Source organism: Pelobates fuscus, chromosome 1, assembly GCF_036172605.1.
Source record: "Pelobates fuscus isolate aPelFus1 chromosome 1, aPelFus1.pri, whole genome shotgun sequence".
Lineage (NCBI taxonomy): Eukaryota > Metazoa > Chordata > Amphibia > Anura > Pelobatidae > Pelobates > Pelobates fuscus.
Window position 1 is genome coordinate 293,678,844 of NC_086317.1, and position 24,796 is coordinate 293,703,639.

The window sequence follows — 24,796 nt, forward strand, 5'->3', positions numbered from 1 at the left end:
CATGCGTCTTGTGGGTCGGAGGTGATGGAAGCATCCGCCATTTTGGGAGTTTCTCTGGTTAGCAGTTCCAGGCCTTGTGTCGAGGCTGGGGTCTCCCTGTTGTGCTCGGGGAGTGCTTGTAGGTAGACCGGGATATCCCCCACCGGTCCAGAGGGGGGGGGACACGGGCTCAGGGTTACAATCGCTTCTTGTCTTGGCGAAAGGAGAGCTACTGCCTTTCCCGTTCTCGCCATGCTTGTAGGCCTCATAGACACTTCGGGTGTGCTTCGCTTGTAATGACTCTTGTAAGGTATCATTTTGTTCCCCTCGATGTCATCAGTGGCTTGGTGGCCGTCTAGTTTCAGTTTTCTGCCGTTTTGTAGGCAAAATATAGTTTTTTTCTCGTTACTTGGCAGGAGCTGTTAAGGCTAGCATCCTCACTCAAGTATGCGTTTTTAACCACTCATGCCCACGGAGCTTTGTATAAAGAAAGAGGACTATTGAATTCAGAAGGCAAAGAAATCAAGTACGCAGCTGAAATCCTACAACTATTGGAAGCAGTGTGGGAGCCGAAAGAAGTCGGTATTATACATTGTCGAGCGCATCTGAGAGGAGATGGTGATGTAACCAAAGGAAATCGGATGGCAGATAGTGCAGCTAAGCGTGCCGCTGAATCAGAAAGACAGGAATATGTGGAGCATATAGCTGCTCTTATACCAACTCCACTGTCTCAATGGACTCCAGTTTATACAGCTCAAGAAGAGGAGTGGTTAAAGACTGAACCTGGGAAGTATTTGGAGAACAAATGGTATCAGTTAGAAGATGGGAGAATAGTCATTCCAGCATCACTAGCGGTAGAAATTGTCCAAAACTATCACAACGGGACACATTCTGGGAGAGATAGTACAGAAGAATCTCTCAGAAAACATTTCTACATACCAAGATTGTCCAACTTGACTCAGGCCATTGTACGAAGATGTGTAACGTGTGCTAAAAATAATGCAAGGCAAGGACCAGTAAAGCCACCTGGAGTCCAGTTTATGGGGGGACTCCCCATGTCCGATCTACAAATTGACTATACAGTAATGCCTAAATCTGGTGGACATCGCTACCTACTGGTAGTTGTGTGCACCTATTCAGGCTGGGTAGAAGCATGTCCTACTCGTACAGAGAAAGCAGGAGAAGTTGTGAGATTCCTGCTACGAGAAATAATACCCCGATATGGACTACCCTGCTCTATAGGATCGGACAATGGTCCAGCTTTTGTTCATCAGTGCCTACAACAACTGACTCATATGCTTGGTATAAAGTGGAGGCTTCATACGGCATATAGACCCCAGAGTTCTGGTAAGGTAGAGAGAATGAATAGAACTATTAAGAACCAGTTGGCTAAAATGTGTCAGGAAACCCAACTTAAGTGGAATGTTCTCTTGCCCATAGCTCTATTGCGAATCCGCAGTACACCTACCAGAAGGATGGGCCTCTCTCCTTTTGAAATCATGTATGGGCGACCACCTCCCGTACTTGGTAACTTAAGGGGGGATTTGAGTCAGTTGGGAGAAGGAATTACCCGGCAGCAGGTTGTAGAGTTGGGTAAGACTATGGAGGAGGTACAGAAATGGGTACAAGATAGATTACCTGTGAATATTTATCCCCCAGTTCATAGTTACCACCCAGGAGACCAAGTGTGGATTAAAGAGTGGAATAATGTACCGTTAGGGCCCAAGTGGAGAGGTCCTTATATTGTTCTTTTGTCTACCCCTACAGCAATAAAAGTGGCCGAAGTGACTCCGTGGATACATCACTCCAGGGTTAAACCAGCAGCAGTCGATTCTTGGCAAGCTACAGCAGATCCAGAGAATCCCTGCAAGATCCGGTTAAAGTGCACGACTCAGTCGGAGTGACGAGGAACCTTGTGGATTACAAATTTTATTGTTTCAGAGATTGGTAAGTGAGTGAGAAGGCCATAATAAAGCCTGTCCGCTCACAGACTTGTAGTGTATAAGTCAGGAAAAGTCTCGAAGGGACCCCTGTGAAGACGAGCAAAACTCCATTCCCTGCAGCCCTTACATCCTGGAAGCTGAGGTGCCATCGCACGGACGAAGACTGAGGATGACGACGAAAGATGTGTTTCTGATAATGTTTTTATATGTGTATTTTTATATTCAGGAAGGTAGAGGTACCGACACTCCTAGCTGTGAGGTATGCATTAAAACTACAAGCACAGGTAACCATATTTCCCAGACCCTAATTTGGCATTCGCAATACGAGTGTAAAGGAGATGTATCAAGATGTAGATACTTAAATATAGAATATAGTGTGTGCCATTTAGGAGTAGGAGAACCTAAGTGCTTCAGTCCAGAGTATCAACCCCGTACAATTTGGTTGACTCTCAGGAATGGAGATCCTCAGGGGACCCTAATTAACAAAACGGTATTAGAATCCGTACATTCTTCGGGTGTTCTGCTATTTGATGCGTGTAAGGCGATATCAAGTGGTAGAAAGCAGTGGAATGCATGTGGGGATCTTAGATGGGAGAGAACGTATGGGTCTAATGATAAATATATTTGTCCCAGCAGTAAAAATAAGTATGTGAGTCCTAGATGCCCAAATAGAGAATATAACTTTTGCCCATATTGGTCTTGTGTGGGGTGGGCAACTTGGGGACAGACAGCAGACAAGGACATGATTGTGACTAAGTTGCCTACCAATCCATACTGTAAGTCTATGGAATGCAATCCAGTCCATATACTTATAAATAACCCCGACAAGTTCTTAGATAAATATGGTAATTTATTTGGGTTTCAAATATATGGGACGGGTTTAGACCCTGGGACAGTATTGTTTATAGGGATATAGACTGATACGGTAACCTCCCAGACTCATCAGGTATACCATTCCTTCTATGAAGAAATGAGTATAGATAATAAGATCCCCCATAATGCTAAAAACCTGTTCATTGATTTAGCTGAAAGTATTGCCGGTAGTCTTAATGTTACCAACTGCTATGTGTGTGGAGGTACTAACATGGGAGACCAATGGCCTTGGGAAGCAAAGGAGGTAATGTCTGGTTCTGAGGCAGTTGACCAATTAATATCTTCACAAGCCGATTATCATATGAGTGTTAGAGGTAAATCTGAGTGGAGATTAAAGACCTCCATCATAGGTTATGTTTGCATAGCAAGGAAAGGAATGATGTATAATACTTCTGTAGGAGAATTAACTTGTCTAGGGCAAAAAGCTTATGATGATGATACAAAGAATACAACTTGGTGGTCGGCTTCAAATGTCTCAGAACCATCTAACCCGTTTGCAAGATACGCCAATTTAAAGGACGTATGGTTTGATTTATCCATCACATCTAGTTGGAGAGCCCCAGCAAATTTGTACTGGATCTGTGGTAAGAAAGCCTATTCGGAGTTGCCACAGGACTGGGAAGGGGCATGTGTGTTAGGTATGCTCAAACCATCCTTCTTCTTGTTACCTATCGAAACAGGTGAGACTTTAGGTGTTAAAGTGTATGATGTGAATCATAGGAAGAAAAGGGGACCCATAGAGATAGGCGCCTGGGAAGATGATGAATGGCCTCCCCAGCGTATCATAGATTATTATGGGCCAGCCACGTGGGCAGGAAGATGAGTGTTGAAGATTCACATCATAGACAAGTCTGGTCTGGTTCATGGTAACTTGCGGTGTATGCAAACCAAGGTTAAGTGATGCCTCAAGTAATTGTGAAATATCAAGAGGCATCAAAGGGGGGAATGTGGTGGAATCTCGGTAAAATAAATTTAGTAGGCCGAGATTACCACGTGGCATGTGTACGTACATATGCTGACGTATCGATCAGTTGGTTGCACGAGGCAAGATACGATCAGTAGTGTACGGAGCATGTGCAAGAATACAGGATGTAGTATTCCCCTCCTCCATTGTGCTGGACAGGCCATGCGGTCAAGCAGGAAGTTAATTCTTATTTGTATTGATTGGTCAAGAGAATGTGCGGGTGGAGCTTAATATGGGAGGAGTTATGTGCCTATATAAGGAGCCTGCACTATTGTACGGGGCTCAGAACTTGCTGTATTTTGGTGACATTAGTCCCTCTGAGTCCCGATGGGTGAACCGAATAAAGAATCTCTTCCTTCCTGAAGAAACCTGTGTCCATCTCTCTGTGCTTGGCTTCCGTCAGTTTCTCCGGTATCAATACCCTGCACCAATAATGGGCACAGGGTGACCAAAACACAAAAGGTGCTGTCTTCCATCTCCAGTGGCGTGATGCAGGGAGCTGGAATATTCTGTCATATTCTGGCTCCCTGCATCAGTAGACGGCCCACGTGGGAGCAGAGCAGGAGGATTACAGCTCCCTTGCCGCCTCAGATGCGTCCACAGCTGTCCCACAGATCCACTCCAGCTCACCCAAAGGTAGGGGGGCTGGGTGAACAAATTATATTAAAAATTTGTGAGTGTGCGTGAGAGAATGTTTGTGTGTCAATGAATGTTTGTGTATCTGTCAGTGAGTGTGTGTCAGTGAATGTGTGAGTGTGCGTGTGTGTCTGTCAGTGAATACTTGTATGTACAGGACAAGATACACCTTGAAATAAATGAACTTTTGCACGATATTCTAATTTTTCGAGTATCACCTGTACACTGCATTCACTACACACATTGCATAACACAATGGATGTTGGTGTGTTTTTAGTGTGGGCAGGGGTGTAAGGGCAGCATTTCATCCTTGGACCCAGGCAGCCTATTGGGCCAGCCCTGGCTAAAACCTACTGTCATAGAGACTATTTCAATCATTTTTAGTTATGAAAAAGGGCCAGAGTTGAGGCAGGGGGGCATGGTGTTGGTAGGACCTCACAGAAAAGTGGATTCTCTGATGTCTTTAGAACCTTAAAATGAAGACTGGAAAGTGAGAACAGTGTCAGTTGTGTTGTTTTTCTTAAACCAAAAACACATTTACTGCAGTTTAAACACACGACTGTCAGGACTGTAGTTGAAGAGCTCAGTGACACACCACCATAGCTAACCTTCTAATTCCCTCATCAGTGTTTGGGTTGCAAGGCAGCATTCAATACTATTGTATGAATTCTCACAAAATGTCCCAAACTTCATCTGTCTCCCCAGCCCTGTGTCTGATTCCTAGTACCGTGGAGCCCCTCCCCCTTGTGCCTGGGGCTGGTTACATCACTGGCTCCCCCTCTCTCCGTGCGCTGCAGAGGATCCCAGGCAGGCAAGGGCTACTACAGCTCTGATGAAGTAAGAGAAAGCTGGTTACTTAGTATCAACTGCATCAGCCCGGGCCACAGAGAGCATCGCTCCATCCACACACACAGCCAAGCGAGGAGGAGAGCACAGGGCTCCACAACGAATACAGCATGGGTAAGTGCACAGAAAGCCTGCATCCTTTTCACAAACTCCCAGATCTCATTAGCTCTTGTGCAATGCAGGGCTTACTGCAGTATGGGCTCTGGGGGCTCGCTCACTTTACAAAGTTTGGGAATTGTTAAAAAGAGGTCTGTTCCCATTGGGATATATCTCTCCCAGTGCTACAGGTGCTGTGTGTAATGACAGTGTGTTCAGGAAGGTTCCAGTTTGAGAATTCATTTTATCACTGATGGGCTGGATCAGAGTCAAGTTGAAAAGTACATTTGGGTCGGTTTAATTGTTAATCAAGTCGACATTTCCACTTAATTTCCCGCAGCAGCTCATCGTCATCATCTTCATCATCATATGATAAGGGAGCAAAAATTAGAGCCACTACCTCTCTAATCCACGAATACTATAATTGAAAACTAAATTCCTATGCACATTGTGACAAGTCTGCTGCTGTTTTAGAGTAAAAAAAAAAAAAAAGAGACATCGGTGACTCACAGTTTTTATTATTTTTTTTTTTATTATTATTATATATTGGTTGTTCACACCCTCTAGCAAAGTTAAGTTGATTTGTGTGATAACCCCATTGATTCCAAGTTCCCCAACCCTTTTGGGGCTGCGACCATATTTCTAATTATTTCAACCAATCATGCACAGCTTCTCTGGATTGGCGCATCTGAGTATTGTAAATAAGTGCATGGTTAACATTGATTGCTCTTCAGAATGTATAGCCCACATCAATGGGATCTTCTTCAAATCTCATGTTTGTGTGGTTGTGTTTTTTTTTTTTTTTTTTTTTTTTTTTTTTGTCTTTTAGTCCTTTCTGGAAAACACTGCAAGTGCTCTGTGGTGCAATGTATATGGAATTCCAGTACACAGCAGGATTCTAACTCATTCCCAATAGACTCATCATCAGGTCCTGGCCTAACCCACCCTTTATATTTAAAGGGTATGAACCAATGCTAGGCTGTAGAGACAAGTTGAACAATTCTATAAAGGTTTTGTTTTAGAATTTCTACAGAATTTAAGACTAAAACAATTTTTTGCTGGTGTTCTGCAAACTTTAGACAAGCTAACTCCCGTTACTCTAATTCTATTGCATTCAGATGGAGAATTCTTAATTTTGCCTTTAAAACGCCACCCCCATGGTTAGGGGCAACACATAAAGAGGAGGTCCCACATCTCACCTCAGGCACCTTGGCAGTGCGCCTAGCGACACACGGCCACATACCTAAATACGACAGACACTAGGCAAAAGACACCCCACACCTGGGGACCTCCCGCAGAATACCACGGACATACGCATGGGAGGCCACTAAGAGCCTCCACATAGAATCCCATAAGATTATCTCACCCATCACAAGGGCACACCTAAGAGCCCCCTTCTTTCCCGAGATACCCAACACCCATCACACCTCTCAGATGCGCCCACAAAAAAAACATCTCCTGTTATAACGCATACAAGAGAAAATGTTGACAAGCATGTTTCATATCTTGTTATTAATCCTGTTTTAAAAAAAAAAAAAAAAAAAAAGTGCAGCACAACATGACTATGCTATACGGAACAGTTAATATCTCTCTAAAACCCTGTACTATTGATGAATCGTATATTTACCTCTGCACTCAAAAATAAAGAATTTAAAAAAAAAAAAAAAAAAAAAAAAAAAAAAAATAACACCTGCCAGTAATTAAAGCAAATTATAATTAAAGTGCATGTTCATCAGTTTAGACTGCAGTGTCTGGGAGCTCAGATCCCTATGTTCAGCCAACAGGCAAGATGTTCAATATATCTTCAGTTAGCACCTTCTAGTAACCATGGGAATTTTCATCTATCTATAGCCTGTTGGATTTATGCTCTGCAAAATAATCCAATGGGGATATAACATGGGTCATAATTAGCATTTATATTGCATTTTGATATCACATATTTGACACAACTTTTTTTCTTTTCTTCTGCTCAGTATATAATGATGTAATGCTTTAATGTCTCTAACTTCTATACATACACTCTTACATTTATATTTTTCTTCACTTATTGTACCAACATTCAGAACCCTTTTGAGAGTAAACTGGAACTAAAATATTTTGCTCTTACAGTTAGAAGTTAAAGATTTTCGTTAATTATTTTTCATTTAGGCATTTTAAAGTCCTCTTGTGTCCAATAGAAATACATTTTAGTTTTAAAAACTGTGCATCGCACATTTTCAAAACAAAAAAAAACTACTCAAATTGTTGGCTTCTAATATTATAAAGGGACACTCTAAGCACCAAAACAACTTTTAGCTTAATGAAGCGGTTATGTATATATTTCATGCCCCTGCAGTCTCTCTGTTCAATGATCTGCCACTTAGGAGTTAAATCACTTTTCTTTCTATTGAAGTGGTTTTATTTGTAATAACTTATAGCATAGTGTTTACTTTAGAAGTTGTCTCTTGCTCTGTTAAGAAAATACTTAAGGCTCTAGCAGGCTATTAACTGCATAGGAAAAACATAAATTTGTAAACAGACTATGCAATAAAGGAAGTTTAAGCATTAGATCTGTCTTTACAGGAAATGTGTAGGGAGACTCTGTAGGTCACATGCCGGGAAGGTGTGATTAGGGCTGTATACACAATGTGATTTTAACTTTTAACTGGCAGAGAATTGAGCAGTGAGACAGCAGAGGCATTGACTATAGACCAAAACAACTTCATTGAAAGTTGTGTTGGTGCTTAGAGAATCCCTTTTAAGACTTTTTTACTTTTCAATATAAGGCATATTTCCAATTCAAAGATATTTTCAACTGTAAACTGTTCACCTCTAAACATTTCACAAAGAGGAACTCTTTAATAATAAGGGTGTGTGTGTGTTGGGGATAGGGCTCTTCTGACAAATTTAGGTAACGTACTAATAACAATTGAAGCAACTAAAATATCATTTAGAGCAAGAACACTGTCCTATTAACACAGACTGACTTCTAAACACATCTACTGTAGTTTAATGACACATGGCTGTGAATATTATTACTTTGGAGCACAGGTAAACACTCAAATACAAAAATATTGAGCTTGTAGAAAAGAGGTATTTTTGCCCAAAATGGGGACTGTGGCTCAAAAGTAGGGCAGTATGTGTAGGGATTCTTTGTTTACCTTTTGATATAAATGTAAACTGTTCCAAAGCATTTTTTTAGCACGTTGATATCCAATAGCAACTAGGTTTTTTTTGTTTTGTTTTTTTGTTGTTGCTCCAACTCCAAATGCATTAATGTCAACTAACACAGCAAAGCACTTTGGAAACTCCATGAAATATTCACTGTACCTGTATTGGCATCTAGTATAGAGGAAGGGTCTACTGACCATGCGGAGGTAGAGGCATCTGGTTTCAAATATACGGTTATGAGGGAAAGAAAGTACACCCTATATTCATTCTATGGTTTTACATATCAGTACATAACAATCATCTGTTCCTAAGCAGGCCTTTAAAAATAAAGCCAAAATGGAGAAGCCATGTGTGAAAAACAAACTACATCTTATAATTCATCAGCTTGTAGATTCACCTTTTAGCAGCAATAACTTGAATTAATAATTTTCTGTATGACTAGATCAGTCTCTCACATCATTGTGAAGGAATCTTGGCCCACTCTTTACAGCGTTGCTTCAGTTCATTGAGGTTTGCTGGCATTTGTTTATGCACAGGTCCCGCAACAGCATTTAAATCAGGTTGAGCTCTGGACATTGACTGGACCATTGCGACACCTTGATTCTTTTCTTTTTCAGCAATTTTGTTGTAGGTTTACTGATGTGCTTGGGATTGTCTTGTTGTATGACCCAATTTCAGCTAAGCTTTATCTGTAAACCAATTGGCTTTGACTGGTACAGAGGAGTTCATGGTCTACTCAATGACAAGGTTCCCAGGTCCTGTAGCTACTTAACAAGCCCAAATAATCACCCCTGACCACTGTGCTTGAAAGTTGGTATGAGGTGTTTGTGCTGCCATGTTCTTTTTAGAGGGAAAAGGCTTTCTGCTTGCAACCCTTATAAACAAACCATACTTGTTCAATCTTTTTCTAATTGCACTGTCATAAACTTTACAGGACTCCGTTAGCATGTTAAATCTTAGTCTGAGATGGTTTTTATTTTTGGATATGATGAACTAAATAATAATAAATCTACAAATAAAGTCTAGTGAAAACACCAGTAAATAAGTGAGAAACTTGCCGAAATGGCTAACCTCTATGTACATAAAATGATGCCTATGTGCTTACAGAGCTCACAGATAGCTAACTGGCTAGTGACTTTATTAAATAGACAGAAATGGTCAAATCCAGAGCTAGGGGCCCATAGAGTAGGTATAAGTCAAATGACAAACATAGGTATCTGGGGTGCAGTCACGTACAGCTAAACACGGTGCTTGAGTCGTGTAACTGCAAGAGGGTCTATAAACTAGTAACCAATATGTATGCAGTGTCTGGTCTGCGGTATACTAAGTGATAGTCCCACTGTCATAAGGGGTGTCATAAATGGGTTAATGGATACCTAGCATAGATGACATAGGGAAACAAACGTGTGTATATATATATAGCGTCCCCCTAGATATATCTCGAAAACTGTAACGCTAAACAAATAATGGTTACAGTGTAAACTCGAGAAACCCCAAATGCTACTTCTGTGAGAAATACTCAGCAGATAATAGACGTGACAAAAACCCCTGGTACAAATAAGAGGTGAAAAAACACTAAATTAGGGTGACTTCATGTGCATAACCATACTTAGAGTGTTGGTTGCCTACACATGGTGATAGATTTCCCTAAGTGAAAAATAAAGTGAGTAGAACAAAGAGCCCATAGAGCCCGACGCGCGTTTCGGTGCTCGCTCAGATGCACCTGCATCTGAGCGAGCACCGAAACGCGCGTCGGGCTCTATGGGCTCTTTGTTCTACTCACTTTATTTTTCACTTAGGGAAATCTATCACCATGTGTAGGCAACCAACACTCTAAGTATGGTTATGCACATGAAGTCACCCTAATTTAGTGTTTTTTCACCTCTTATTTGTACCAGGGGTTTTTGTCACGTCTATTATCTGCTGAGTATTTCTCACAGAAGTAGCATTTGGGGTTTCTCGAGTTTACACTGTAACCATTATTTGTTTAGCGTTACAGTTTTCGAGATATATCTAGGGGGACGCTATATATATATACGTTTGTTTCCCTATGTCATCTATGCTAGGTATCCATTAACCCATTTATGACACCCCTTATGACAGTGGGACTATCACTTAGTATACCGCAGACCAGACACTGCATACATATTGGTTACTAGTTTATAGACCCTCTTGCAGTTACACGACTCAAGCACCGTGTTTAGCTGTACGTGACTGCACCCCAGATACCTATGTTTGTCATTTGACTTATACCTACTCTATGGGCCCCTAGCTCTGGATTTGACCATTTCTGTCTATTTAATAAAGTCACTAGCCAGTTAGCTATCTGTGAGCTCTGTAAGCACATAGGCATCATTTTATGTACATAGAGGTTAGCCATTTCGGCAAGTTTCTCACTTATTTACTGGTGTTTTCACTAGACTTTATTTGTAGATTTATTATTATTTAGTTCATCATATCCAGTTGTACACTTGACTAGTCTGGTTCATTCCAGCAGTTGAGTCTTTTTTTCTGTTCTAAAAGTTATTGGGGTCAAGCCCCAGGACACCCCTGGAGTGTCCAATTAGGTGTTCCTCCACCAGTGAAACGGTCCGCATTTGTTTGGACTTTTCTCACAGGTGGAACTTTTGTTATGGTTTTTATTTTTATTTATTTATTTATTTATTATTGCAATTTCTCTGAGCATTGCATGGTCTGACATTGGGGTGAATTTGCTGGGAAGATTGGCAACTCTCTCTTGAAGGTTTTTCACGTATAAAGGACCACTATAATGCCAGGAAAACAAACTCGTTTTCCTGGCACTATAATGCCCTGAGGGTGCCCCCACCCTCAGGGTCCCACTCCCGCCGGGCTGAAGGGGGTTAAACACTCGCCTTTCTCCAGCGCAAGGCTCCCTCGGCGCTGGAGACCCTCCTCCTCCTTCCGACGTCATCAACTGAATGCGCATGCGTGGCAAGAGCATTCAGCCAGTCCATAGGAAAGCATTCTCAATGCTTTCCTATGGACCCTGGCATCTTCTCACTGTGAAAATCACAGTGGGAAGTGCCTCTAGCAGCTGTCAATGAGACAGCCACTAGAGGCTGGATTAAACCATATGTAAAGATAGCAGTTTCTCTTTACAGCAGGCAGGGTTAATCCTAGAGGTACCTGGCACCCAGACCACTTCATTGAGCTGAAGTGGTCTTGGTGCCTATAGTGGTCCTTTAACTAATCTTTCTCACTGTGGAATGATAGACTTTAAATTGTTTGGAAATACCCTGATAAGCCTTTACTGTTTAATTTGGCTTTTATAGAGGTGGTCACAGTTACTGATGATCAATGAATCAAGGGCATTTGGTTAACAGCATCTATAGAAGCAGTAAGTTTATACGTATGCTTCTCCATTTTGGCTTTGTGAAATCATGACCGTGTTATATGCCATGTGTTGTTCATTTGAGGTTGTATTTACCTAATTTAAAAAAAAAAAAAAAAAAAAAATTGAGTGCGGGGGGGAAGGAAGCTGACACAAGTCAAAGATGATTTCCATGGTGGCATAGCTGGTACTCTGTTCAGCAGTCTGGCTGTTCTCAAGGACCAGTGTATTATTTCAGACAGGTGGGGAGTAGACCACACTACTGACCTAGTTTGGCTGCACTAGGAGGAAATTATGTCAGACGACTTCCTCCAAGCGCTCAAAAGAACAAGCATGAGAGGAAAGGAAAAGCACCCTGAACATTGCCATCAGCAGTCACCAGTTGACCCCACGAAAGCCATTCTTCTGGCAATAGGTCTGCAAAGAGAAGGCTGGGTGGAAACTTACATTGCAATATTTTTGTGTTTTCTGGCAGTGGAGCTCGTTGTGAGTGTGTCTTAAATGCATAGTGTGTGTATCTCATGGTGTGAATGTGTCTTTAGGGTAGGGGGGTCCTGCAAGTGGGTTTGTAGGTGGCCAATGCTTATAAAAGAAGCCATGATGTTTTAAATTATATTAAAAATCATTGTTTAAATTAAGTGACTGTTCCCTTTTTAAGAACCTCTAATTTTTTAATAATATTAAGTAGCAAAAAGTTATCTCTATAATAGGTGACAGGATCACGGAGACTTCAGCAGCACCCCTCCCTGGAATAGGGTTTAGTCTAATTGATACAGTCTCAAACCATGGACCAGATAGGTCAGCAGACTGCTTAGATTAAGTATATGGGCAAGTGATTGTGTTGCTCTAAAAATACATATAACATGTCAGTCACTGTGCTTTCTGCCATGTTTCACAACTGTTTCTTTTAAAATTCCAACATGCTTTTCTCTTCCTTACAGAGTACCTGTGTATTTTATTTACTTGCAAAATGTAAATTTAATATGCATCTTGAAGCTTCTATATTGCCAATATCCTAATAGTGCAAACCAGGCTTTCATTTTAACCTTGTAGAACTGCAGTATGGGAACAACTGGATTTAAAAGCTTCCTTCACTTTATAGGCCTGTTATATCGAGAGGAAATAGAAGAACTCAAGTGTAAATTTCTTTAATGAACTCATTAAGTTTAAATGGATTCATTGTGATAAGGTATACCCACTGCTGTTGTAGCAGTTATTGGCTCACCCTGCTGCACTGTCAAACTGTGTTTTGTTGCACTATAGATGTTGCTGAATTATGAGGTTTTTTTTTTTCTTGTTTTTTTTTTCGGTATGTGGGAAGCTGATAGTGTAGGTATGGTCCTAATTAAATTAACATTCTTACATAAAATGATTAACAAGGCTTTCGCGTAGTGGAAATTGTGTACTGGTGGCAGCATTTGAAATATTACTTTACAGTCTTTGCAGCTGTTGGAAAATCGAACCCCTTTTTTTTTTTTTTTTTTTTTTCTTCTTCTTCATACTCAAGAGGAGGAAGCAACTGAACATTCCATCACTTAATGTTTTACATCTTGGATATTATTGTATTTGTACAGCGGTTTTTATATAATAGGGTCACTGGGAGTTATGCTAATTATTTGATATGTTGTTCATGGTCTATATGAACAACAACACGTTGGTCTTTAAAATACTTTTATTCTTCAACTACTCAGCTATTTTAATGTCGTTTTTTTTTTTTTAAATTTGCTGCAGCTCCTGGCTACTCCCGCTCATCCGTGTTTTTTTTTTTTGTTTTTTTTTATACAAAAAAAGTGTGTGTGTATATATATATATACATTTTATTTTATTTATTTGTAGTATTTAGTAAAATACTACAAACTGATGGATTTCTCAAAGCATTATGTTTTGTTTTTTTTTGTTTTTTTTTTAACCTTAAATTTCTTAAGCTATCAAGGGTTGGTAAATCGGATATTGCTGGAAGGCCAATCACTGAATGGTTAGGTGTCTGCACAAAACCAGCCTTAAACATGTATGAAGGCATATGAGTTTAAACCCAAGAAGCTAGTTTTGTAGGTTCTATGCATTGCTATAATAGGATGCTTGAATTTTTTTTTTTTTTTTAAATGATCATAGTGGAATTCTTTGGCCAGCATGTCTCAATAGGGTGTCAAGCCACTCTGCATGTATAGAATAATGTGTGCATTGACTGCTGAATTTTGCCATCTGCATTAGAATTGGCTCTTGATTGTCATCTGGTTACACGCTGAGTGGGCTGCTCAGAAAGAATGTAATTGGGGGGCGGGGCCTGACCGCCAAGCTGGACGGACGTGGAGCACCTCGGCTCCTGGACGAATCCTGCATAAACAGCATTAAAATCAAATTATCTTACCTGACAAACATCCAGCTAAGGCAGGACAGTAGAGGAGACCCGAACGACAACCTCAGTGCAACAGTCAGCTCCCGTCCTGCCGGCGATGCTAACCGATCAGCGAGTGGGATTGCGGCCTGCTGTGTGGCTCTGGCGGGGGAAACGGCCGATCCCCCGGGCTTAGTCCGGCAGGACCCCCCACGCGCCTAACGAGGGCCCCGTACTCCCCCCCCCTGTGGGCCGGGGGGGTTATCCCGGACCCCACCGGGGACGCAGCGAGCATTTAAGGCATATGTGCGGCGGAAAGGTAACCCTGAAAACCGCATGGCAAAACACAAGATGGCCGCCGCGCCTACTATAAGCTGAAGAACAGGCGGTAACAGCGGAGCATCGGCTGGGCAGTCTAGTCGGGAGGCAGCAATTTGAAGCAAAGTCATGAGTGCACTTTTCACAACCCTGCTAAGCCAACGGACCCACTACAGCTCGCACCCGTAGCAGACCATCACCCTCCTTTGGGGGCTGAAGCCTGTCAAGCACACACATCTCTTGCCGCACTAACGATCACACCAGCGAACCCAGCTCCTTACTTTATTTCTGAGCGGAGGACCCGCAAGGAGGGGCATTCAGGCAGCCAGCCATATACCCCTGGGAGAAACCGAGCCACAGAGATCCAGTGGGCTCAAGATTCAGCCTCTTGGAGAAGGCAGGTCAACGGACACAAAGCACAAGCCCCCACTAAGGCCTGGAGCTGGAGTTGTGGAGGAACCCAGAAAGAAGACATACCCCACCTAAGGCAGTATGTTGGTAAACAGATTCGGTACAGCAGTCTGGTGGAGGGGTCACATAGCAGTCATGACGAGACTCTGACAGGCAGAATTTGCCCTGCTTGTGGCATAGGGTGATCTACCACAGGGACACCTCACACATGTTCTGTTTTAACTTCTATTGCTTAAGAGCTCTTTCTAAAATGTGTGCCTTATGCTTCAATGTTATTTGCCTCATGATCTCTCTCACACTGTTGTCTACCCGGTGGTGTTAACATGTTAACATATAATCATATTGTCAGCTAGAGCAGCCTGCTGATTGATTTATTTTACTCTCTCTTCCCTGACAAGTCTTCACTTTACCATTTCATTTTTTTTGTTATTATAAAAAGTGCAGTATTTTGACATTTATCAACCTTATTATACCTACTCTTGTATATTCTTGTATACACCCATGTGTAATGTCACTGTAAGCTTGTCTGTTATACTCTGCACTCACAAAATCTTGCGACTAAACTAGTATAAATGCGGACTAACCATAAAAATGTGCAAGTACTAACATACTCCTGAATGCTGAAAAATGTTATGTAAAAGCATATGGATTGCCTTTGGGGTACCGTATGCGTGTTATCTCTTTTGCACTGCAAAAATAAAGAATTTAAAAAAAAAAAGAAAGAATGTAATTAATGCTGAAGTTCTAGTTTGTTTTTGCTTGTGTAAGCTGCCTATCTGGGAATATATAACTGAGCCCTTATATCTTTCTAATATATAACTGAGCCCTTATATCTTTCTATGCGCTCTCTATTGAGCCATGCGTTTTCAATATCCAGGTATATTACATGTTACTCTATTTTTCACCAAGTTGAGCTTTCGGTGTGATTTCGAAAAAAAGATACAGGGTGATTTTGTCCAGTCCAAATTTGTATTCCTAACACTATAGTGCCTCCTTACTCACGCCTCCCTCTGCAGTAATTACAATTGAAGGGTTAAACTGACAGGGCCAGTGCACCCAGACCACTTCAATGAGCTGAAGTGGTCTGGGTGCCTATAGTGTCCCTTTAAGAGTAAACTATGGTAATGGTGAGATCAGCAATAACAGAGTTCATTTTTGATACAATGTTTATGATTGTTCCCTAATTTATTTTTTTTATCCAAAAATTGTGTACTTTACTAATGATACCTCGCTGTTCTTGCTGTAGATAGACAACATTTAGACTCCAGCTGGCAATATCTCTCCATAAATCACTTTTAGACCGTTTGATAACCAAATGGACCAACGAAACAGGCGAAACACAGCTGAGTGACCAAATGACCAATAAAAAAGCTGTACTCACTTGTGATTCACAGGTTGGACAGGAAAAAACACATTCTAGTTGCCAAACTTTAGTTTACCCTTTTGGCCACTGTGATTTCAAGCTCAAGTTGTTGAAGTAAAGATACTGTTTAAAAACACGTGAAATAGAACTACAAAACTGCATCAAATGGTCAAACATGCAACTTATTGGTTGTTGCCCTGATCTAAATTAAATCCCAACACAAATTATGCCAAACTGTGCAGATTGTGTCTGAAATCCTAGAAGACTCTACCGGGTTTTCGAATTCTACGGGCACAGCACTGTGTATGTAAAGTTGTAAACGTTCAGTTTTTGTCTTTCAATATTTACCTATACTTGGTCCTGTATCTTCCTGTCCGAATGCAACCGCTGTCTTTTATAGAGTTTAATTGCCATGAAAAGAAAGCACACTGCTTTTTATTTTTTCAGAATATAAATTGAAGGGGAAAAAAAAATTCCTGAGGTTAAACGTTGGAATAACAGTTTTGACAGCCAGCGTTTCAGATGTAGAACTCCATTTTGAAATCTGATGCTGTACAAAAATAAACATGAGCATCTGAAAAGCTGCTCATTGGGTTGTGGTTCTATAGATTTCAAGGAACTGAGCCTTTGTAATTAAAAGTAATGGAGCTTTACTAATTGCATGTTGCATCCACATACACCATGCAGATGGGGTTTCGTTTTTGTTTTGTGATTCTTTATGTATTAAACTGATATAGATGGGGAGATAATGGATATGTTCACATCTAAGTTTTTGTCAACTATTGCATTGCAATTCAGCAGCTTCTGTAGAAACAAAGTGTTTTTTTGTTTTCATCCTTTCCCGGTCTGTTCTTTGTTTACTCAAGTGCTGTGTGTATTGCCTAAACACCTGCCAAACAGAGGATGATTGGATTTGTGGTGCGGCTGTGGTTAGTAGTTACTTCCAATCTCTTCATGTATTTATAGGAATGTATCAGCGCAAGGCTAAAATACAAAACTAGAAAAGCAAATTGGGTCCGAAAACAGAATAAAGGGCTAAGACAAAGAGCGAAGCCGCGCCAGGAACACTGCACAGGAAAAAGTCAAGGTTGGCTACGCAGCTGGATCTAGTGCATGGGAGCAAGGCTGAAACAAGATAATGTGCGTAAGAGCTGTAAAACTACAAAAAGGCACGGAGCTGAAGCTGCTAGTTTATATTAGCCCAGGTTCTTGTCATATATGCAGTGTACAGTGCAAATTAGGATTGAAGTTGGTTCAGAATGACACAATGGTGTCCTTGTGAAAGTAATACTGTGTTGAAATTGCCTTGACTGCGGCTGAATTGATGCAGGTACCATCGATATGGCAACAATGATCAGATGAGTTGGTGCAGCTGTGTAATTTTTTTTTTTCATGCAAGCATCTAGGGCAGGAGTGTCCAAGTTATTTATTTTATTTTTTTTCTTCTGCAGTGGGCCACATAATCAGAAGTGTATGCCGCACTAACTTTTCACTGAGCGAAAATCACACATGGACTGGTGTATAGTGGTTGTCTGAGTCTGTTAGGAGTCAGAGTTCCCAGTGTGCGCCCGCTGCCTTTTCCCACGGAACACTTGGTGTTAGCTGGAAGGAAGTGACTGGCTGTCCCTTCATCCCAGCGCTAACCTAATCCTAGGGGACTGGTTGAGCTGTTAAAGGGCCATGTTGCTAACCGGGCTGCTGAATACACCGTGCCATTAGGTTGCCCTTAGATGGTCCACAGAAAACTCTGATACCGAGAAAGATGGCAGGTGATGTGTAGTGCAGACAAAATATTACTTTTGTTCCCACTAGTAATATATTTTGGATCTGTGCTGCCCTAGGCATGACACAACTCGGGCACCCCTTAATTTACATTTGCCCCACCCTTTTCTGTCGATGCCACACCTCTTCCAGTTAAAGACTAACACACACACTTTGACTGACACACAATCTGACACACACAATCAGACTCACACACACTCACTGAATAAAATAAATATCTACAGGCAAACAGAAGGCGCTATATATATTTAGTGACAGATAAATTATGTGTTCACTATTTACCAGGGAAGCAATATAAAAGCTGCACCTTAAAGTGTAAAATAGCTCAAAACCACTATATATACATTTAAAAAAAATAAGGTGCGCTGTAACTTTAAATAACATATATGTGTACAATATAAAATATACTATATTATAAAGTGCATGTGCAACACGTGAAAAATCCAATAGGGGGAAAAAATACACACTTACAATTTATAGCACCACTGGCGTGGATCACCCCTCAGGGTAACATAAATATGTAAAATAAACACAAAAAACACAGATCATAGGGTAATATGACTATAAAATGGTATAATAAGGTAAGGGGAATAAATCTCACTTACAAAGGTAGAGCAGTAAAATTCTGCTCTAACTATAATGGCAGAAGTCCTCTTATCTCAGGACTTGGAGACCTTTTATAATCAGGACAGCAGTTTGATCCTTCTGAAGCACTTTATTAATAAATAAAAGAATTCACACAAAGTAATAATAAAATGGTAAAAAGCTTCTTTGTCACCCGTCCAGAAGATTCTCCACTCGAAGCGGTCGCGATGAATAAAGCTGGAATCCGCCGGCTATTGGATTGTGCCGCCGCAAGTAGATACTTCCGGGTTTCGGAGCGATCACGTGGTGACGTCGTGCGTGATGAAGCGTTTCGCCCAATCGGCTTCCTCAGATCACGTACTGGATCATGCTGTCCTGTTGGTTTTTATGCCGGCTTCTCTGGGCGTAAACTTTTATAGAGTGAAAGTCTGCAAGAAAGGACAGAAGCAGTGAGCTTCACACACACACGCACTGACACTCACACAGACAGGCTCCCTCACAGACACACACACACTGACACTCACACACACACATTCCACCACCCCCCCCCCCCCCAACACTTACAGATTATTTTTTAATTTAAATCCACCCAGCCTCCCTACCTTTGGGAGAGCTGGGTGGATTTTTTTATTTTACCTGGGGTCCAGTGGGGTTGCTGGCCTGCTTGGGCAGGGAGAGAGGCAAGCGTGCAGGCAGCTAGCTGAATTCCAAGGCGGGCAGGGAGGGAGCACTGATTTGTGAGCTTTCTGCTCATGACTTGATGTCATATTCCGGCTCCCGGCATCACCTTGCGGCGTGCGAGGGAGCTAAGCAGATAGAACTCACAAATCAGCGCTCCCTTGCCGCCTGCCTTGGTCCTCAGCTGGCCATCTACCACCAGGCTAACAAGGTAAATACGTCACTGGTTCCCATCCTGTCCGTGGGGAGGAAAGGAATTACCTTGACTGTGTTTTGTAGCATATCCCAGTAGATCATCTCTGCACTCACAACAAAAGTGGTTTTGTCACAGAGATTATATGAGAAGTAATCAAGAACATTAGAAAATAGTAAAGGTATTGCGTTTCTCACTTTCAGCTTTGTTCAGCAGATCACTAGGTGATGGCATGTGATTGCATGTATTTTTATGTCCTCTGATTTTAACACGTTGGTGAATAAGCCCCTTGACTAACCAGCTAAGTTTTGTTCAATGTATACAGGGTGTTGGTTGTTTACAAGTTTGAACTTCATACCTTCTTTCCTATCTCCGACCCCCTTTACTGCTGATCTGCTTAGTAACAGCAGGAAAGTCCAAACTCCTCACCACCCTTTTACTACCTTCTCTATACTAAGACCAGGTGGAACCATCGGATAAAGAATAAAAGAACACAATATAACCTGTGATATACAATAGAATCTGTGCCTGAGTCTGTGTTAGTTCATGGTGGCCTCTTCCTAGCTCAGCAGTGAGATTGCTAAATTACATAGAAGTCCATGGCAGATAAGTGATCTATTGTATAAACAGGTCTTTATTTTATTCTTACACTGGGTAACCATTTATTTTTGTTATGACCGATATTATGAATGCTGTTAAGCCTGTTACTGTGCCGGTTCAGGTGGACAAATAGTAGAACTGATTAATTTCTAACTTTTAATACCATAATGCTGATATTTAACCTCTTTAATGTTGCTCACCGACCGGTTTGCTCTAGTGAAGAACAATGAATTGCATATACTTGCTTTCATTTGTATAGCTGACCATTTTCCCACTTGACCCCATTTCTTTTTATCCATTTCTTCCTGTGGTCTACTACAATGCCACTTGTACTGAATTGTAGATCAAGGGGTTCTTCACAATTGCTCTCTCTCCTCTTCCTCCAAACAAGCACTCAATACACCCATAGTGTTTGTGTGAGTTTTGTTAGTAGTCTCCTCTTGCCTTTCCTCTCTACCTTCACTATCCTCAAAATTGAGACTAGCTTGTCAGCCCTTGGCTATCTTTATTTTATCAAACCTTTTACCTCGGCCCCTGCCTCTTGCCCTAATCTGGACCGCTTTTTTATTTTTAATATACTGGGTCCCAACATATTTGTAATGGGGGTGTTGTGGTAGACCGATTTTGAGGGCCCAGAAATAAGATTATATATGGAGTAACAGGGGAAGATGGAGGGATCCACAATTTTAAATGTGCAATCTATAAACCTCCTTCAAATTACTAATGGACTTGGTAATTTATGTTTTCGTACATTGCTATCCATCTGATTCCTTCCACTGGAGATTTTAATATAAAAAAAATAAGCACCCTCCTCCCCATCCTCCCACCATGTTTACTATTGTCACCTTGTCAATGTTTGTCTGGTCCACAGTCTATACTTCTGAATAGTTTACAACAATCTGACAAAACTTAATTCAAGCGATGAACCATTGTCTTCTCCGAGAGGTCTAATCTTGGTTCTCTGCAGATAATTTGCAAACTATACAGATTGTTTGCATTATGTAAGTTGACAGAAAATTAACTTGAACCTTTGAAGTTTCATGAATAAAATGTGTTTTGTGGCTATTGGTCTGAGGTATTTCGGTTTGATTTGATCACCAATTGCTCTGATTCTGTTCAACAATGTAGCATTCTTTGTAAATAGATGCCCTTTGTCTTCTTTGTTCTGAGTATTCTATCACACCCTTGTAATCACTTTTGCCTGTAAACAAGTTAAGATTTGTTTCATATTTTTTTCCCCTTCTGTTTTATTGAAGAAAGAAAACATTGATCTGCTACTGTATACTTGCCTGTTTCTGTACATCATTTACAGTATGGGTTTTTTGTTCATATATTGTCCGTGCAAAGTTTCTGTACTGAAATACCATCAGCATTTCTCATTTTATTTTCTAGTAGATGCGGTATGGTATTTATAAAGTAATGGGCATTTCTATGCATGCAACCTGTTGGCTTAGTTTAAAATCGCAGACTGCTGCCAGACATGAAGACCATGTGCTCCGTAATATTCACAAACAATATAATCTCTAAAGTCCAATATAATCTCTGTGAGATGCAAAGATCTGTTCTGTCTCATTAGTCATTCCTATCCTGTGCAATAGAGGCTGAGTAGTTGTGACAGTTAACCATCTAGTTATGTCCGTCTGCTGACTTCCTATCGCCTGCTCAATGTAAATTGAAGTCCTGATTGAAACCTAATTCAGCTCTCCAAATCGTCTAATACATATACCAGCTGCCTTCTACCTGGCTATAACTTGTTTCTTTCTGATGTGTGTGTGTGTGTCTTTCTTTTAATACACAGTGCCTGGTAGACACAAGGTAAGAACTCCTCCTGGCACCATCTCAGAACTAAATATATGTTGCACAGGAGGCTTGGCACAATGGGCACGTTAATATGTATATTGGTTTGTGAATGTATTTACTGTACCCAAATTGTGTGGTCTTCTTAAGAATGCAAAGTATTGCTATATTGCACTCAAAGAGAACACACGCACTGAATGCAAATATTTGTGTGTGTGTGTGTGTGTATTATTTTTTTTTCTTCTTTACTTCCCTCTCCTGATTTAATGACCCCAATAGCAATAGTGTTTCTACAGGGGGGGAAGGAATATGGGCTGTCTGTTCTTTAAAAGGAGCAGTTCCTCTTGAAGAACAAATTCTGAATGCATAATATGCTTGAATGCATAATCTCCCCACCCCCCTCTCTTTCATTGGATTACAATAGCCCAACATAGGAAAATAGAGGGAATAAGCAGATAAGTAGGGAAGAGAAGAATACATAGGGATGGGGGTGCAATACATGTAATGTAATCCAATATTGAGCTGTATTTCAGGGGTTCCATAAAATGTTGATATTGAATCTATACCAACATAACCGTGTTGAGAGAGCCCTGAATCACAGTTGTACGCTTGTCCCTCCTTGCTCCCCCCCCCACCCCCCCACCCTGACCACAATTTCTCCAGCACACATCAGCTGTAGTTTTACCGATCAATATATGTGAAAAGAGATGTGTACCACAAGAATCTTATAGAATTGTACTCTGAGAGGTATGCAGATGGAGGACACAGGATGGAGGCTCTCAAACCAACTCCCAATCTTCTCTTCCAACACTTCACCCAAATCCATTTTCCCATCTTTACCACAGCAGCATAACTGAACGTTTTCAAGCCTTTATTATAGTCAGGCAACCAGTGTGCATTCTCTTTAACATATGCTCTATCATAAATACCAGTAATTCTTTGTTAAAGATATTAAAGCCAGTTACTGTATGGTTTTATCATGTAAGATCAATCGGAACATAGTTTTTAAGTACATTTTCCACTATTTGTTGTGAGTGATCCTAATTTTTTATTTATTTTTTGTATGCATCTAGTTCTCCATAGAACACTTGTATGTTTTTTTTTTTTTTTGTTTGTTTTTTTTACAAACTAGATAACATGTATCATGTCCTGGTTAGTACAAGGCCACATACCTAGTTTCACATTGTTAATAGATATATTATCATGTAGACTGATACTTTTTTGATATTTTGGCAGCTGAACCGGAGGTCTCTTTAACCTCTTCATTAACACTTTTTAAAGAGCCCCTAGACCAGTGATGGCGAATATTTTTTGAGGCTGAGTGCCCAAACTGCAATGCAAACCAACTTTTTTTTTTTTTGTGAGGGGGGTGCAGTGTGTATATGTATGTATGTATGTATGTATATATAATTGAATTTTTTATTTTTAATATTTGTAAAAAAAATTGTCTCCCCCCTCCCTGTTTCTTAGCTGCTTCCAGGTAGGGGGGCAGCTTTTTCTCTGGTGGTTCTATGGCGCTCTAGGTAGGGGTTTTTAATCTTAACCTCTGTAACTCCGCTAGGTGAATGCACTTCCCGCAAGTCCCGGGACCACTTGTGAAATATAAAATGGTGAGAGCACTCAAATGTAATAAAATTTACCAATACTTCATAAGAAATATTCCTAAAAAATTAGATAAAAAGACCATAGGGTAATATAGTAAAAACTAATATTAAAACACCTTGTAATTAAGTGTTGCTTTGGTAACCACAGCAACGCTCAGAAAGCCACGACTCTGCAGCTCCTTCCACACCCTTCCTACTGCACAGCTCTGCAAAGACCCTCACTGGGTCTGTGTGTATGTAAGGGGCCAGAGCTTGCTGTGCCCCTTACAAGTGAAATCGTTTGGCGGCATATTTTCTTGTGGGGGGAGGGAGATAAGGGCTTCTCGATCCCCCACTGCATCCCACCCACCAACGATACGAAAGCAGAGTAGACGCCTGGCATTTTGGGCAGGCAGGTGCCTACTCTGCATTGCCGCCTTGGGGCCTAAGGCTGCCGACTGGCACCAGTGGCGCCACCCCCCTCCGGCGACATATGGCTGCGTGCCCACAGAGGGCTTAGCATGTCATCTGCGGCACGCGTGCCTTGGGTTCGCCATCGCTGCCCTAGACATTTTTTAGAAATCTAGATAAAATGGTTCCTTTTGAGATGCTTTTCTTCTACATTAAGAGATCAGAAAGGCATTCAGCACTGAGTGCACTTAGCTGTCTACTCTCAGCCAATGAGTAGACCTGCACTGCACAACTGTCTCTGGAGCTAATAGAAGCTCCTTGTAGCAGCTTTCAGGTTCTCAGGTGGCTGTGGCCATCACCCTGTGGACCCCAGGTCAGTTATCAAAGTATTTAATTGCTTACCCTGGAAGGATACCAGAGTGTTCCTGGCAAAATAATTATTACAGTGTGTTGTAGTGGGTATGGTGCATGCAGTGGTCCTTTAACAATTCCTTAACTCTTGGATAATATAGGGAAATATTTAAATGGGTGTCTCTGCAGGGCATGATTTCTCCCCCACCTTCCCACAAAACATATATTAGGATGTCTTCTAGTGCTTCCTATAATGTATTTGCTTGTATTATTCCTTAATTAATAAAACGTGTTTAGCAAAGGGTGTTTATTGTGGAATTCCATTTCTCAAGATCCTCCAGCAGCAAATGTCTAATGGGAACTGAAGTTGCAAAAAACTGCTCAAGAGTTTTCATGCCGCCTGTTTTGGCAAAATCACCCACATCAAAGTGGCAAACCGCACAAAAGGCTGTAGTTCTATGTGACTGTAAGCATCCCATCAGCACTACAACTTTATAAAGGGTGATTAGAATCTAGCTCACAGTTCTCATTCTGGATGTGCGGGGGAGCC

At 41.1% G+C, this 24,796-nt stretch overlaps 1 protein-coding gene across 2 annotated transcripts in view; it reads left to right on the forward strand.

Annotated features, from left to right (window-relative positions):
* Window positions 1-5,176: 5,176 nt before the first annotated feature.
* GPM6B (glycoprotein M6B) overlaps window positions 5,177-24,796 on the forward strand; it is a 129,940-nt gene continuing 110,320 nt past the window's right edge. The window contains exon 1 of one of the 2 annotated variants that reach the window (XM_063457692.1): window positions 5,177-5,355. In XM_063457692.1, coding sequence (XP_063313762.1) covers window positions 5,352-5,355 — 4 coding nt within the window. In that variant the 5' untranslated portion in view covers window positions 5,177-5,351. The remainder of the gene's footprint in view (window positions 5,356-24,796) is intronic. The other variant, XM_063457721.1, reaches the window with a different exon arrangement.